This window comes from Drosophila subobscura, chromosome O (genome assembly GCF_008121235.1).
Source record: "Drosophila subobscura isolate 14011-0131.10 chromosome O, UCBerk_Dsub_1.0, whole genome shotgun sequence".
In the NCBI taxonomy this organism is placed as follows: Eukaryota; Metazoa; Arthropoda; class Insecta; order Diptera; family Drosophilidae; genus Drosophila; species Drosophila subobscura.
The window spans coordinates 4,305,406-4,320,486 of NC_048533.1; the positions used below are offsets into that span (position 1 = coordinate 4,305,406).

At 46.1% G+C, this 15,081-nt stretch overlaps 4 protein-coding genes and 1 long non-coding RNA gene across 6 annotated transcripts; 2 read left to right on the forward strand and 3 right to left on the reverse strand.

Annotated features, from left to right (window-relative positions):
• Positions 1–5: 5 nt before the first annotated feature.
• On the reverse strand, positions 6–4,450 carry LOC117899584 (nucleotide exchange factor Sil1). 2 transcript variants are annotated; one of them, XM_034809701.1, is made up of 3 exons: positions 4,201–4,450; positions 3,021–4,137; positions 6–117 (listed from the first exon to the last, which is right to left on the reverse strand). In XM_034809701.1, exons 1-3 carry the CDS (start codon positions 4,334–4,336, stop codon positions 78–80), a joined length of 1,293 nt encoding a protein of 430 aa, XP_034665592.1. In that variant the 5' UTR covers positions 4,337–4,450; the 3' UTR covers positions 6–77. The 2 variants fall into 2 exon arrangements, with proteins under 2 accessions (XP_034665592.1, XP_034665593.1); XM_034809702.1 differs by lacking the exon at positions 6–117 and having other exon boundaries at positions 2,793–4,137; positions 4,201–4,449.
• A 2,872-nt stretch (positions 4,451–7,322) lies between these two features.
• On the forward strand, positions 7,323–8,534 carry LOC117899592 (protein takeout). The gene is made up of 4 exons (XM_034809711.1): positions 7,323–7,528; positions 7,598–7,835; positions 7,906–8,151; positions 8,219–8,534. The coding sequence occupies exons 1-4, from the start codon at positions 7,462–7,464 to the stop codon at positions 8,418–8,420; spliced, it is 753 nt and encodes a 250-aa protein (XP_034665602.1). The 5' UTR covers positions 7,323–7,461; the 3' UTR covers positions 8,421–8,534.
• A 42-nt stretch (positions 8,535–8,576) lies between these two features.
• Positions 8,577–9,725, reverse strand: LOC117899597. Its single transcript, XR_004649191.1, has 3 exons — positions 9,627–9,725; positions 9,080–9,238; positions 8,577–9,016 (listed from the first exon to the last, which is right to left on the reverse strand). It is a non-coding gene; the product is annotated as an uncharacterized LOC117899597 (long non-coding RNA).
• A 588-nt stretch (positions 9,726–10,313) lies between these two features.
• LOC117898714 lies at positions 10,314–13,264 on the forward strand. Its single transcript, XM_034808331.1, has 8 exons — positions 10,314–10,471; positions 10,530–10,770; positions 10,831–10,970; positions 11,023–11,333; positions 12,063–12,258; positions 12,317–12,554; positions 12,620–12,759; positions 12,813–13,264. The coding sequence occupies exons 1-8, from the start codon at positions 10,411–10,413 to the stop codon at positions 13,115–13,117; spliced, it is 1,632 nt and encodes a 543-aa protein (XP_034664222.1). The 5' UTR covers positions 10,314–10,410; the 3' UTR covers positions 13,118–13,264.
• Positions 13,265–13,464: 200 nt separating this feature from the next.
• On the reverse strand, positions 13,465–14,914 carry LOC117898715 (protein bag-of-marbles). The gene is made up of 4 exons (XM_034808332.1): positions 14,731–14,914; positions 14,491–14,650; positions 14,062–14,432; positions 13,465–13,987 (listed from the first exon to the last, which is right to left on the reverse strand). The coding sequence occupies exons 1-4, from the start codon at positions 14,912–14,914 to the stop codon at positions 13,482–13,484; spliced, it is 1,221 nt and encodes a 406-aa protein (XP_034664223.1). The 3' UTR covers positions 13,465–13,481.
• Positions 14,915–15,081: the final 167 nt, after the last annotated feature.

The window sequence follows — 15,081 nt, forward strand, 5'->3', positions numbered from 1 at the left end:
TATTGCAGTTTATATTTCCCTTTTTTCTGACAGCTATAAATTAGCTTATTATCTGCGATGTTCTACATAAACGTTCTCTAATGGAATTTATGGTGAGGTTTTCTTTTGTTGTGTGCTCTGTAAAAGGCGGAAAGGGTATCATAAGACATGGGGATGGAGGTGTAGAATCTGCACAACAGTCTTCTAGATTATTACAAGATTATTAGATAGACGACAAACACTTTGGCACAGAAACCAAAGCAACTGGAACATTAGCCCAACCCGAGAGAACCCCCCCTCGCAGTTATTTTTCATCTTTAGCATACGAAGCGTTGGGTTCTCCTTCTTCAAGATCCGCTTTGTCTTTTGTTGCTTGTGGCACAAATGTCGCACACATGTCACCTCAGCTCAGAGTCGTGGGGGTCGGTTGCCACATTGCCTTAGTTGTTGCCACCAACGGAATTGGCGGCATTTTGCCAACCATCCACCAAGAACAACAACAACAACAATAACAACAAACCCAACCGCCTGTTAAATAGTTTTTTGTAGTTGTTTCCTTGGTTCCGTTCCGTTCCGTCCACAACCGTACAAGAATTTCAGGCGCCACTTTAGCCTGTCTGTCCCCTTGGCAAAGTAGCTTCCTTATGGCCAGGATTTATGGCATGCCACAGGCAGGGTGGGCACTTTGGGGAAAGTGTGAGCGCCTGGTGTGGTGGTGGTGTTGCACGGAATGAATGGCTGCAAGGGGGCACAGACAAACATTTGCATACAAATCAGCCACTGGCCGGTTGGCCGTTGGCCGTTGGCTATTGGAAGCGAAAATGAAAACGGTTTTTTGACCGGAAACTCGCGGAAGCGCACAAAAAGTCATTCACCTGTGGAAAAACGTTTGCATTTTCCAATATTCGTTCCACGAGCGACGAGTTTTCGCCCACCCTGATTTGTAGTTCAAGGAACTAAATGGAGATGAGGCATTGGGCAAAACAAATTTAAGGGAATAAAATCCGTTTTTTTTTAAGAACAAATTTTTGTGAAGATTTCAAAATATATTTCTTTTGAATTACGCTCAGAGAAGGTCTGTCAGTTCCATTCTATGTTGTCCAATGGAAAGGCCCCGCTTCAAGGAACAATTTTTGGGAATTTTAGCAAGTTTCTGAATGAAAAAAAGAGGTGAGAAAACAGAAAACTCTTCAGTTCAGTGGGAAGGATGCGTCGTAGAACTATTAAATAAGTTCTGGAATGTTTCCTCTTAACCTTTTTGCACAAGTCACCGATAAATATATATTTTAAATAGCCAATCACTTTATCCTTAGTGCATTACTCCTTTTAGCAGTATAAATGAATGCTCCAACTTTTCACTGCCATTGTGGGCACACACTACACAGAGTTAGAGTTTGGAGTTTGTATTAGAGTTAAGAGAATTATCCAGGCGAAGCACTTTGCTACCACTCCGTCGCGCCGCACGAGCTCATCACGATCCAAACACAAACTGATTTTCCATAATGTTGCCACAAGCAGGGAATGAGCCGAGCCATGGATGGCCCTAACAACCAGGTGAGGCAAACAGAAAGAGTAGCAGCAACAGCAACAGCAACAGCCTGTAAAGTGAAGCCAGCCAGCCAGCCGGTGTGCGTTGCGTTCCGTTCGGACTTATGCTCACACATACATACATACATATGTATGTATGTTTATGCACACACATGTGAGTACCGAGTGCCGATTGCCGTTTCCCGAATGATGGTGGTGAGTGGAAGCCACTCTCTCGGTCCGTCCGTGTGCTGTTTGTGTTGTTGTTGCGTTGAAAATGTTTCCACATCACTCGTCAAGCGTTTCGATTTAAGCTCCTCTTTGCCATCCATCCACACACAACACACCACAAAAGAAGCACAAAAGAAACGGAAAGCAGCAACGAAGACGACGGGAAGGGCGAAGTGCGACGGAGTAACGAGAATCACTCCATGGCGCACGCGCCCCAGCTCATCTCAATCAACGGCCAAATTGATGGCAAAGTGGCGGCCACGGGGTACAAGTGGTGAGGGGTGAGGTATTCCATGCTCCACAAACAAGTAGCAAATGATCGCAATGATCGCAGTGGCACAAAAGCACTCACCCTATGGCCCTGCACCTTTGTAGAGTCCAGGCTCTCGCACCTGCTCAACTTGCTCATTCAATTCTCAGTTGTTCACTTGTGCTTTCGTTATGCTCGAGTGGTTGGCGGGGCTTTTTCAACCCCTTCCTCCTTATCGTGTGTGCAAGACTCTCTCTCACTCTCTTTCTCTCTGTTTACCTTGCATTTTTGCCATGACAACCAAAGCAAGTGGCGTCCCAACACTGCCGGCATTCACTGCCTCTCTGGGTGCCGGTTCTCCCTCACTCTCTCTCTCTCTCTCTCTCTCGCCATTTTCCCTCCACTTGTCGTTTCGTGACTCAGCTCAGTGACATTGCATTTGCATGTGGATGCCCCGTTAATTGCTGTAATTCTTGGAGCTGGACGTCGCCGGCGGCACATAATTGCACTCTCTCACAATCCCTTTCGCCCTTCCCTTTTAAAAGTGGCTTTCCTGTACAGTTTCGTGTAGTTCCTTTCAAGTAGTTTTTGGGACATGCTTTCAATGGGTTTTTGCTCTTCTTGCCGCAACCCTGGCAGGTCATACTGTTGACTTACTTTATGAGCAGGTCGATTGTGTACGCCTTTAAGTGGGGTGTGGGAGGGTCTTGAAGGAACTTTTTGCTACACGGAGAAAGTCGATTAGCTGACAGGGGGGGTTGACCTGGACTGTCGCGTTGACTGGGCTGCCTAATGGATCTTGAAATTTTATGACCAGTTCTATATTCACATTAAGAGCATTCTGTGCGCATCACAAGTACTTGGCCACTGTGTGTGTGTGTGTAAGAAAAGTATCCTCAGACTTAACCTAAACATATTTGGAGACCTGCGATTTGGCGTTCGAATTGCATTCAAATCAACTTAAATAAATAGAGACTTAAATACATACAACTAAAATTGGCTACGTTTCTGAGAATGTTGTCTGTCCACCTACAGTTCTGTGTGCTTCGGCTTGTCGTAGAATCTCTTGCAGATATTGTCCAGCGCCTGTGACACCTCCAGACGATACTCATCCTTGCTATTGGCATATCTATTGCGGATCGTGAGCAGGGCATGCCGCAGGGCCGAGCTTTGCGACCAGGCGACGTGGCACATACTCTGCGTGGTCCAGATGGCCGTGGAGAACTGCTCCACCAGCTCGGGCTGGTCCAGCAAGTGCAGAAAGTCCTTCGCTAGCACATCATCCAATGCTGTGCAGTAGCCCTGCGTCTCCAGCCAAGACTCAAACTCGATGAGCACATATTGGGCGAAGGACGAGGCAGCATCCGTCGTGTCTTTACTGCCTTCCAGCACTGAACGCTTCTCCTGCACCAAATCACTGATGAGCGTCACCACCTTGCCCTTGCTGCGCAGCTCCATGTCCGGGCTGCGAAGTACACGAATCAGCGCCTGTGTGCCCGAGGTGGAGAGGACACGCGTTTGGGCTAGCGGAAACTTTCGCAGCAGCGCCCCAAAGGCATGAAGCGCCGAGGAGATCTCCGCCGAGCTTGTGGAGCTCATGAGTATTTGGGACAGATACGATCCGAAGCTCTTCTCAAACACCTTGATCTGCGCCTTGGGATTGTTGCTCGTCAGGGAGCCCAGCACACGCATTGCGGAGACTCTGAGCGCCGTGTTCGTGTCGTTGACCACGATGGGCAGCAACACGTCATCCAGTCCGCCGTTGTCGATAAACACCAGGGCATTGTCGATTTGGTGAAGCAAAAACTCGAGGTTCTCCAGCGCGTCCAGCTTGGTCTTCAGCTCCGACTCTAGGGGCTTCTTGCTGAAGTTTCGGTACTGTCCAATCAGTTGGACAATCAGCTCGCCATCGGTGCGAAAATTCTTCTGGAACTCCTTGTAGGCCTTGCGCAACTCCACGTACTCCTTGGCGTGGCGCTGCGCCGCCTCAGCTACATCTTTCTTGTAGTCCAGGGCCAGCGGTTCACTGTCACTCTCCTCCGTCTGGCTCTGCAGCGCTGTGCCACGTTCACTCTCGTCCAGCAGCTTGGCCTCTTTCAGGCCAGTCTGCAAATTAATGCGTACGTGCAAGCCTTTTGGAATGGCCTGACCTGCAAGACAATGCTTCATGAATTAGTAATGTGTCGGCGTAGGACACGTAATCCCCCACATACCTTCGCTGATCACCTGCCAGTCCCTGGTGGCAACAAACTCGCCGGTTTTGTTGTCGCTTGTTTCTGTCGCCGCCACTTGTAGGCTGCCCAGCACCAGGACGGTGGCCAGAACCAAAACTAACTGCTTTCCATTCATGGTGTGGTTGTCTGATCTGTCTAAGACTGGTTCTTTTAGGTGTTTCACCAAAGCATTTATTTGTTTCACAAGAATTTTAAAAAAGTTAAACCTGATGTGGATGTTTGGCACCAGTGTGACCGCGGAATTATCGATAAAATATACCCATCAGACCCTCATATTAGGGTTGTCAAATATATATCAAAATATCAATCTATCGATATTTTTTTAAATAAAACTTTATATTTATATCGTGATTTGTTTCCCAAAATATCAATATATTGATGTGTTTCTGCGATATTTTTTGATATTTTAAGTTCAGCAACTAACCACAGGATCTAAATAAATATATAGGGTATGTTTCCGACCCCATAAAGAATATATTTTCTGTTGTTAGCAAAAAATATCAAAAATATCAAATATATCGTTATTTTTGCAGTGATAGTTGAATAATACTAAAAAAACACAAGAAGTGGATGTTAGATGTTAAAAACATATGTAAGGTTTCTGTTTTTTTATATTTATTTTGATATTTTTTTCCAAGCAAAAATATCAAAAATATATCGCCGATATGATATTTTTTAAATATCTCCGATATGATATTTCTTAAATATTTGTCAGCCCTACCTCATATATAATATACCAAAATATACCCTCTCATTTCAAAAACATACCGTAAATATACCGTAGTCTTAAAACACATTCATCGATTTTGAAACAATAATTTAATCCGATTGACAAATCAATCAAATGTTTTTTGAGAAAAAATATTGATTTTGATTGGTTGATATCATATTTCAAAATCAGCATTTCATTTTTACGTTTCGATCTAAGAATTTCTTTCCTTTCTAATGTATAAAAAATTACTTTCCTTTATAATCAAACTAATTTTAGTTGACTGAGCTCTCTCTCTCATTTGTCTCTACAAGTTGCAAAACAACCGATGGTTTGACCTCTTCGGGTAATAAAAAAGCTTCAATTCAAAATATAGCTAGCTGCGCGCGCTGTTGATGGTCAGGGAAATTCTCTTGGCAGATACCGTACGATCCTCAAAAATATATCGTAAATTAAACCCACCTAAAAGAATCGTTTTCACCACGATTGAAGGGAGTGAAAGTAAGGAATTAGCCAACACATACCTATCTATGGCGCCACAGTTCGAATTCAAACAAGATTTATCAATGGAAAATATGGATTCTCCTCAAAATAAGTCATTCAAACTATTGAGTAATAATTTTCAGTGAAACAAACTAAAAAAATCAAAGCATAGTAAATTCATTAGTGGTAGTCCAGCAACTTAAGGCGGAGTTACAATCAAGCAAAGATTTCTGGAACATTTCTGCCGAATCATGATTTACATCATCATCCAGACCAGACCAGATACTCGAGACAATCGAATAGTGAAACGCTTGAGACACATGCATACTTGAGAGCTATTATCAGTTTATTGACATGTAAATAAATGCAAAGAGTCACGCACAAATATTAAAAACAACGCGTGTTTGTTTGTTTGAGCATTTAAATATTCTCATACAATTATTTAAAGCGGCGTAACCGGCTGCCGCTGTAACGCGCTGTCTACGCCAGCGTCTAGGAATTGCCTCTGTAAACACAACTACAAATTGCCAAAATAATGAATAAATTTTGAATATGTGAAGTCACCTGGCGCCAATTGGATGGGTAAATAAACAGAATGCCAGAATGCCGGTTTACGTATAAATATTATAGTATATAAAGCAAAGCACAGCGCACCGCACCGCATCATGGAATATGCTAATTGGTCGATGACGAACGCTCAAAGACTTTAACTACCATTTGGCAAGTGGTCGGGTCGGGTTGGATTGGATTAGAATCCCTCCCTGTCCGTGCTGCCGGTTTGGGCCTGTTTGCGCAGCGCGCTTGTCAGAATAATTTGAAAGTGATCAGCTCTCGGAGGGGGCAAGTTTTGAGCAGCGAAACGAAACCCCATTAAGGGGGCAAACCAGTTTGTTGTCGCCTCCCGTTGCTCTTTGACTTATGATGTCTAATTGGTTTATGCTCGGAATTGAGTTGTTGCCGAAAATACATATTAAAAAGATCGATTTGTCTCTTCTTTCGGAAATTCTTTGCAATCATCTTCGAGGTCTTCTGTAGAATTTGGCAAATGCAACAGCCGGATGGTACAATCTAGAAGGGAAGATGATTAATTATAGATAATTATGAAGATTAGACTAACTTACCCACAAGAATATTCGTGTGTGATCTTTAACCTTTGATCACTGACCTGCCACTTAACACTTTTCCACTTTTTATTTGACATTCACTTTGGAAATCCCCGAAAATATTCTAATCCTCGATCGCTGATCTCAAACAGCAAACAGCAGATAGATGTACATCGCGGGACTGGCTGCTGATTTATAAATATTATTTGCACTTCATCAAAGCGCGAACAAAGCCGAACGAACACCCAACCCAACGATCGACAGACCAGGCTAGACGGACAGGTTCAATTTCACATTGTTATGCGGGAGTGTTGTGGGGTGGCGGGTGGCTGGCTGCCTGCTCTACGACTTATAGATCTATAAAAAGTATACGATAAAAAGAATTAAAGAGCTTCCCCGTCCAGTTGTCCCGCTGTCCAAAAACTGGCTGGTTTGAGCATTAAAATTTATAGAATCACTTTTGATTGTTGCTGCTGCTGCTGCTGCGGGCACATGTTAATAATATTAATTAATAATATTGTGCGGGGCTGACTGCGAATTCTCGATATGTGTAGCCTATCAACTGGCATCCATCCTATGATGATGATGATGATGATGAGGAGAAGCCACAGACAAAAAGAGAGACAACAAAAGTAGCAACAGCAACAATAACAGGCAAGACGAGTCAAGAATGAATAAACTATAAAGTGTACCCCTCCACCTCCACTTTGCCGCCCGTCTGGTTGTCTGCGTTTTGGCCCGGCTCTGGGGACCGTCCCGTCGCCGCAGCCAGCGCGAGCAAAATTTTATAAATGCTTGCGTCTGTCCCGAGCCAATTTACAGTTTAGCATTGAACTTGGTCGGGAGTTCGCCAAAAATCATCGAGAACGCTTCGCGCAGTCGTAGTCGCAGTCGTAGTCGAATTCGTATTCGTAGCCATCCGTTGATCAGAGTTGCTCCTTCAGCATGTTGCTGCTCCAGCTGTGCTTTGTTTCCCTGCTAGTGGTCCTGGCCAGTGGTGCCTCCAGTTTTCGTGAGTTCTCCCCATCCGGGATACACTCTTTGGCAGCCTAACTCCTGGCCTATCCTTGCCTAATTGCAGCTCCCGATCTGCAACGCTGCCGCACTGGCGACACCAAGTGCATCATCAACACCTCCCACCATGTGGTGCGCCAGTATGCCAAGACGGGCTATCCCGCAGCCGGCTTCCCCCAGATCGAGCCGTTCCTGGTGAAGCGCTTCGATATCTCAGACGGTCGCACGGGCTCCCTCAACCTCAAGCTCAACTTTAAAGACGTCAATGTGGAGGGCCTGTCCGGCGTGAAGTTCGATAATGCTGTGTGAGTGGAAATAAAAGTGAACACAAGGACATACAGTGAGTCAGGACTAACCCAATTGATTGTGTTGCAGTGGTTTTGGTGCAGATCCCGCCACCAGCAAGTTCGAGATGTACGGCAGCATACCGAAGATTGTGCTGCGCGGCAAGTACACCGCTGACGGACGCATACTGATCCTGCCCATCCGCGGCGACGGTGATGCTGAGATCACCCTGCATTCGCCCAAGTTCTCCGTCAAGTTCAAGCCTGGCACGCAGGTGCGCGACGGCCGCACCTATCTGACCGTGGACAAGCTCAAGGTGCTCGTGGAGCCACAGAGGTAACAGCGATTCAGTTGCAGTTCCAGTTGCAGGCAGCTTTCTATATGATTTATGGACTTCTTGCAGAATGAACATCAAGCTGACGAACCTCTTCAACGGGGACCAGGCGCTGGGTGCCAATCTGAATCAGTTCCTCAACGAGAACTGGGTCGAGGTCTGGAGCGAGCTGCATCCTTCCATTCATTTGGCCATTGCGGAGATCATGAAGAGCATTCTCACCAATCTGTTCAAGCGCTTCGCCTACGAGGATCTGTACCTGGAGAACTGATAAGGAACAGCGTGTCTTAGTCATTAACATTAACCCTAAGGCAGCAGCATAAGTGTACGAGTATTCCCCCCCCAACACCCTCACAGACATTTTCCTATCAAGCGTGCAGCCAATGACTGCTCCAGGCACCACCATATCATCATCATTATCATATTTGATAGGTTATTTACTTATTATAAAGAACAAAACGATAGAATAAACAAAATTGTATATGAAAAACCGGTTATTACCTGTAGCTTTTGCTGCCCCGGGGGGGCTCTAATCATTTCCGCACAATTGTCGCATTCGATTTTGGCAACTGATTAGCAATCGCCTCACGTGACGGCGGTGCCCGCCATTTGCATGACAAAGCAGCAAAGATCGCCTGCAGTCCACTCAGGTCCACTCGGAGCGAAAACTCGCTCTCAAGTTCAAGTGTATGCAACGGTAAAAACGAGGGGGGCGTCCATGGCTCCAGCGTCAGGCGACGACACGACACCCGGTTGACCTTCGGACAGTGCATAAAAATCTTCCATTTGCGAGTCAATCAACTGCACTCAAGTCAAAACTAGTTATGCTTCCATTCTCATTCCCATTCCCACTATAAGGATGCTGGGCTGTAAAACGGGGCGTGTTGGTTAACAAAATCTATAGTGTCGGAACCTGTTACTGCGGCATACCTTAAATCTTTTTAATTCCCATTCTGCAAGAGAGTCTGTGACCATCATGATGACTCCGTTGTTTTTGTCCCATTTGGCTATTTTTGGACCTCCTCCAGGTTTCCAGTGTAAATAGTTATATCATTAATCGTTTTCTTCCATTGAATTGACGCGTTAATTCTGTAATTAGCGTACGATTTCTTTTCAGACAATAACAATTATAACACTTTGCCCCCTGTACACAAGTGCATTTACATTTATAATTAGATAATTGCTTATCATCGTATTATAAAGCGTTAAGCGTTGAAAACAAAAGTATTACGTTTATACAGATTATATCTTTAGGGTGCTGTTTAGTCGTAAACTAGTAATTTGATTTAACAAGAAAAATTGCCAAAGTTTACACTCCATGCGGCCTTGATTATAACAGTTAGAAGTCGGCGCTGCCAACTTAAATGGATCTGATCTGCACATTGCACAGTAGCACAGTTTCGCGCGTTTCTGTTATTCTTAATTACAAATAACAATCTAAAGAATTTGTGCACTCAAAATTCTTGTATACAATTACCGTTATACCATCATTCGTTGATATAAATTCCACTGCATTTCAAGCTGTTTTATCTGGTGCTATCTCTGTCTCTCAGATTTTGCTAGACGCAGGGCGTTGCCAGCAGCATCTGCAGGTCAGTTTGCGCATTGTGTTATTCTATTCTTTATGTGCACAACTGTTATCGAGGTGGGGAAAATAGTTAATTGACTCGAGCTAGCACAAATTTTATAAGCTTTGTGCAACACAATCAAATCAACTTTCCTATCCCAACGCTGTGGCGCGTGTGTGTGGCCGTTCAATAACACGTGTATCAGTGTCGATCGGCGCAGCCGAGCGTCCTAGTACATTGCGCAATAGTATAAACCCAGTTGGAATCGTAAATTGTGTGCTGACTGATGGATTAAATGATAAATCAATTAAAGTTACAGCCCCGCCACAAGGGAGTCCCGTAAAACGTAAATAAGTTGAGGATTTGTAAAGCAATACACACACACACACACAAAACACTGTTTGCCAGTGTTAGATAACAAGAATGTGCAATTAATTAATCAATAGTGCACCACATTTAAATATGGATTCAGGCCAAGCGTAACCTAATGATGCAATTGATAGCTCCAGTCCCAAACGGGTTCCATTCCCCGCGTAAGCACCAGCAGGCAGCATCTTACAGTTTTGCGGTGACTAATGGAAGCGGGTGGGTAGGGGAATGAGTGTCGTGCAATTGACGTGCCGCGCCACTATAAATAGTAAACGAAGTGCCGGTAAAAAGTCAGTAGTTTTCGCATTCTAAAGCAGTTTCAACATGTCGCGTATTGTTCTTACCCTCGTCCTGTGCCTGGCAGTGGCTGTGCTCGCGGATTTCCGTAAGAGCAGATGCAGCCAGGAAGCAGCCTTCTCCCTAACCCTCTCGATTCCCTACAGCTGATGATCCCAAGCCATGCAAATACGGAGACACCGAATGCTTTGTCAAGTTTTGCAACAGACTAATCACCGAGAAGGCAACCGAGGGCGATGACAGCCTGAACCTGATACAGCTGGATCCACTGGTCGTGGATAAGATGGTGCTCAAGCAGGGCGCCAATGGGAGTCCAGTGAACATTGATCTCACCTTCACGAACAACAAACTGTATGGCAACAAGGACTTGCGCTTCAAAAAGATGAGGTACGTTCTGAGATATTTGCAAATGGAGGCCAACAGACTTTACATTTATTTATTGCACAGAGGTTTCGGCAAGGAAATTGCCACAAAGCATGAGATGGTGATGACCTCCAAGGTGTTTTCGCTGGTGGGTGAATACTCCATCAAGGGGCAGGTCCTCGTACTGCCCATAAGTGGATCCGGCTACAGCAATATGACATTGAGTAAGTGAGAGTAGTGTCTCCAAGATCCCTACTAAATTCCACTTGTTTTCAGTGGGATCGGATGTCAAAATCAGTTTCACGGGCAAGCCGGTGGAAAAGAATGGAGAAATCTATATGGAGGCCATCGATTTGAAGTATACCGTGAAGCCAAAGGACCAGCATTATTACTTTAGCAATCTTTTCAACGGTGACAAGACGCTGGGCGACACAATGAACACCTTCCTCAACGAGAACAGTGCGGCCATCTTCAGCGAGACGAAGGAGTCAATCGAGAAAGCCTTCAGCGCGTTATACGAGCCCCTAATGACGCGCGTCTTCTCCAAGTATCCCTATGCCAAGTACTTTGCCGCGGAAGAGAGTAGATAATGAGTAGATACTATAATTTGAGTCAACTAAGCACGCATATGCGAGCAATCATCCTTAGATGTAATGATTACGATATTGCAATAAGTGGAAAAGCAACTAAATAACTTAATTTGACCAAAGGTTGATCCCCTCCCAGTCGAACGTATTCCTACTCCAGCCTGAAAGTATGTGGCACTACCATAGAGATCGATCTCCCCGACCTACATGGAAATATTTTACTGCATGGGATGACCCCACTTACGATCAGGTCAGACAATGTCTTGCCTGTGTTAACAAGTTATCAGCCACTCAATTCATAAAACGCAATTAAAGTATGTCAAAGGCGCTTCTTAATGAATAATGTTAAGGCGCACTTCGGAAAATTTGCATATCAGCCGGAGTCGGAGTCGGGGCCGGGCAGGGCAGTGTCATTGACATGCGGCGTGGAACTGGCACTGGAACTAGAACTGGAACTGGAACCCCCACACCTACCCACCTGCATGGCAAGATCAAGTTCAAATTGGTAGTTCATTAAAGGGAGTCGTAAAATAAATCTACCGGTAATAACAACTCACTCAGGCCGCCGGTTTTCTGTTTATAATCCATTTACCATTTACCGAGACTGCACTGACTCAGTCTAAAGTGAGATGCTCGGCCAGTTAAAACGCAAAAGCGGTTTACAGCGGCAGCAGCAAAACACAAGTGATATGAGACGATCCCATTTAAATTCACACTCGGACATAACAATTCGATTGTGGGAACTGGCCAGGAGAACAACCCGAAAAAAACCCGACTATAAAGCTGGGCACAGCTGTGGGCCAGCGAGACAGTCTTCAATTGCATTCAACGGCGTTTATAATGGAGAGAAATTACTGCTTCGTCCTGCTGCTCGTGCTAAGCAGTTGCCTGGCCATGTCCGTAAGCGGACACGCCTCTGATTTGCGTGAGTCCTGCCTCAGCTCTGCCTTGTTTATTTGCTAATTAAATTTCTGTTTGCACAGCCGCTGGTATCCAGAGATGCGCCATTATGGACGATCAGTGTGTGATGAATGGCGTGAATTATGTGCTTAAAAACTACGCGCAGAGCGGCATCAAGGAGCTGGGACTGATACCATTGGATCCGCTGCACATCACCAAGTTCAATATTGGCCGAAATCCACACAGTCCGGTCAGCATAGATCTGAGCTTCAGGGAGGTTGACCTGCTGGGCCTGTCACGTGGCATCTCCAAGCGTGTGGGGTGGGTTGATGTCTTGATGTTTTGGTTCTTGATCTAATTATCCATCTCTATCCTTCGGTCTGTAGCGGATTCACCACTGATCTCAGTAAGCCAATTGAGTTTGTCATGGAGGCGCCCGAACTGGCCTTCAAGGGACCCTACTCGGTGGACGGCAAGGTGCTCATTCTGCCCATTGTGGGCAAAGGCAGGGCCGAGATTGTGCTGAGTATGACAGCAGCCAACAAACAAAATTCATCTACATATTTCTTGTCTTCACAGAGCACTGCAAAATCCATTCCTTCATCACTTTGCGGCCCATCAGGAAGGGCGACCACCAGACCTACGCCGAGGTGACGGACATCAAGATGCAGGTCGATCCCTCGCATGTCAGCTACAAGCTGGAGGGTCTCTTCCATGGCCAGAAGGATCTCAGCGACAACATGCACATCCTGATCAACGAGAACTGGCAGGATATCTTCAATGAGCTGAAGCCCAGCATTGGCGAGGCCATGGGCCTCATAGTCAAGTCTGTGCTGAACAAAGTCTTTGGCAAAACTCCCCTCGAGGAGCTATTCATAGTGTAGAGCAAGAGCTCCTCCCCTGCCGCTAGTTCAATTACTTATTCGTTTTAATTGTTGTTTCTTAGTTGTGATTGGTTAAATGTGCACAAATTTAATTGAGTTTCAAACTGAAAATATACAAAAGTTCCTGGTACGAAAAACGTTTCAACTGCATCCAAATAAATTCAACTTACTAAATACAAAGTGATTTCTGCTTACGAAACTACAAACAAGTCAAAAATTGTGTGCTTATAATTGGTAAATATAATTAAGAGTGCCAAACCAATTGGCATTCGTCGCTGCAAAGATTTTTCCCTTTTACTTTTGATTATCATTTCGTCGTTATACTTTTGATTATATTTCTTTGCTTTCTTTTCTCTTCTTTTGTTTAGCTGCGGAAGCACAGCGGCTTGAAGCGACGCGTGGTGGTGGCACGCTTTGGAGGCGACGATGGCTCCAACAAGTCGCTAATGTCCAGCAAATCAAAGCCGCCCACGGGTGCTGCTTCAGCTTCAGCTTCAGCCGCTGGGCCAGCAGCTGCCTCCTGTTGCGCACACATGTCCCGAGCTTCGGCTGGAAAGTAGGCGTCCGGATTGTTCAGCAGTGTGGACAGGAAGTCGTCGTTCTCTGCGGCACATTCGATGACATTTTGCAGCTTGAAGCGTTGCGCGATGAGCTTTTCCTCCGCGCTGAGCTCCTTGGGCTGTGCCGCCTTCAGCTCGCTGGCTGCCTGCTGCTTGGCCCTGTCCATGAGTGCATTGTGGTCCTTGGTCATGGCGGCCGAGTAGCGATGCTCATGGTCCATTTCCCAGTTGAAAACATACACACAGAGATAGGCGGCGCGCAGCCACTCGCGCAGATTTGTGAGCATGTCCTCCAGCTTCAGGGCATTGGCTGAAAAGAGAGCAAGACGATCAGTGCCTTGGATTGATTTTATTGATTTTACGGGCGGATTGCATGGCGCTTACACCTGGCTGCTGAGCCCGAAAAGATGCCATCGCGATGGCGTATCGGGGATCTGGTGAAGTGCTTAAAGGATTTTAAGTAAGTCGACGATCCCTTGAGCAGCTTGTCGCACTCCGTGTACTTGCGGTAGTCAAAGTGGCGATTCGCCTCCAGCACGCGGCGCTGGTGGGCCAGAAAGCGATCCGCCTTGGTGCACAGCACATGCACCTGGTGGCGCAGATCAAGGCTGCAAGGCATGGTGATCTTCTTGGGCAGATCGAACACATAGTCCGATGGCAGGGAGTTTTCCGGCCCAACGCCCAGATCTTGGTTCATGTGGTCATGCAGCGACTTGAAGAGATTCATCAAACGCACAACGACATTGCGCTCCACGCTGTGGTAGAGAAAGAAACATGAAAACTGCAGGAGCTTAAGCCATGGCCGCCACTCACCAATCGCCACGCAGACCAATCGAACGCAGCATCGGCGCCAGCTGGTTCCAGTTGAATTGATTCTGCCTTTGCAACTGCTGCTGCATGCCGGCACCCGACCTGGACTTCTTTTGATGGCGCCCACTCGGGATAGCCTCCTCGTGGTCGCGGGTGCGCTTGGCTAGGGCGTGGCACCCGTAGCCGTGAAATTCAAAGCGCGGAGCATTATCCAAACTCAAATCTTTGAAGTTGGCCTGCAACTCGGCCAGCACGAGGTGAGTTGTGCTGCCCGAGGGCTGGGCTGCGGCTGCGGCTCCGGCTCTGACTCCGGCGAGTTCTCATTGGATTCCAGCAGGGAGCACAGCTTAGTGCCCATCTCCATGAGATTATCCTCGAGCATCTTGTCCTCGCAGTCCATATTCTTGTCAAATTGTGAGTTGGACATTTTTGGCGCTTTAAAATTAAGTCGACTTGGGTTGGGAGTGGAGTTGTTCTTGTGTGCGGAAAAGGCGCGGTGCCAAGCTGTCTGGGTTCGAAGAATTTTTTTGGGCAGAAAGACGCGCGCCAAGCAGTCTGCGGCATTCAAGGTCGACAGTGTAGCCCTCGAAAATA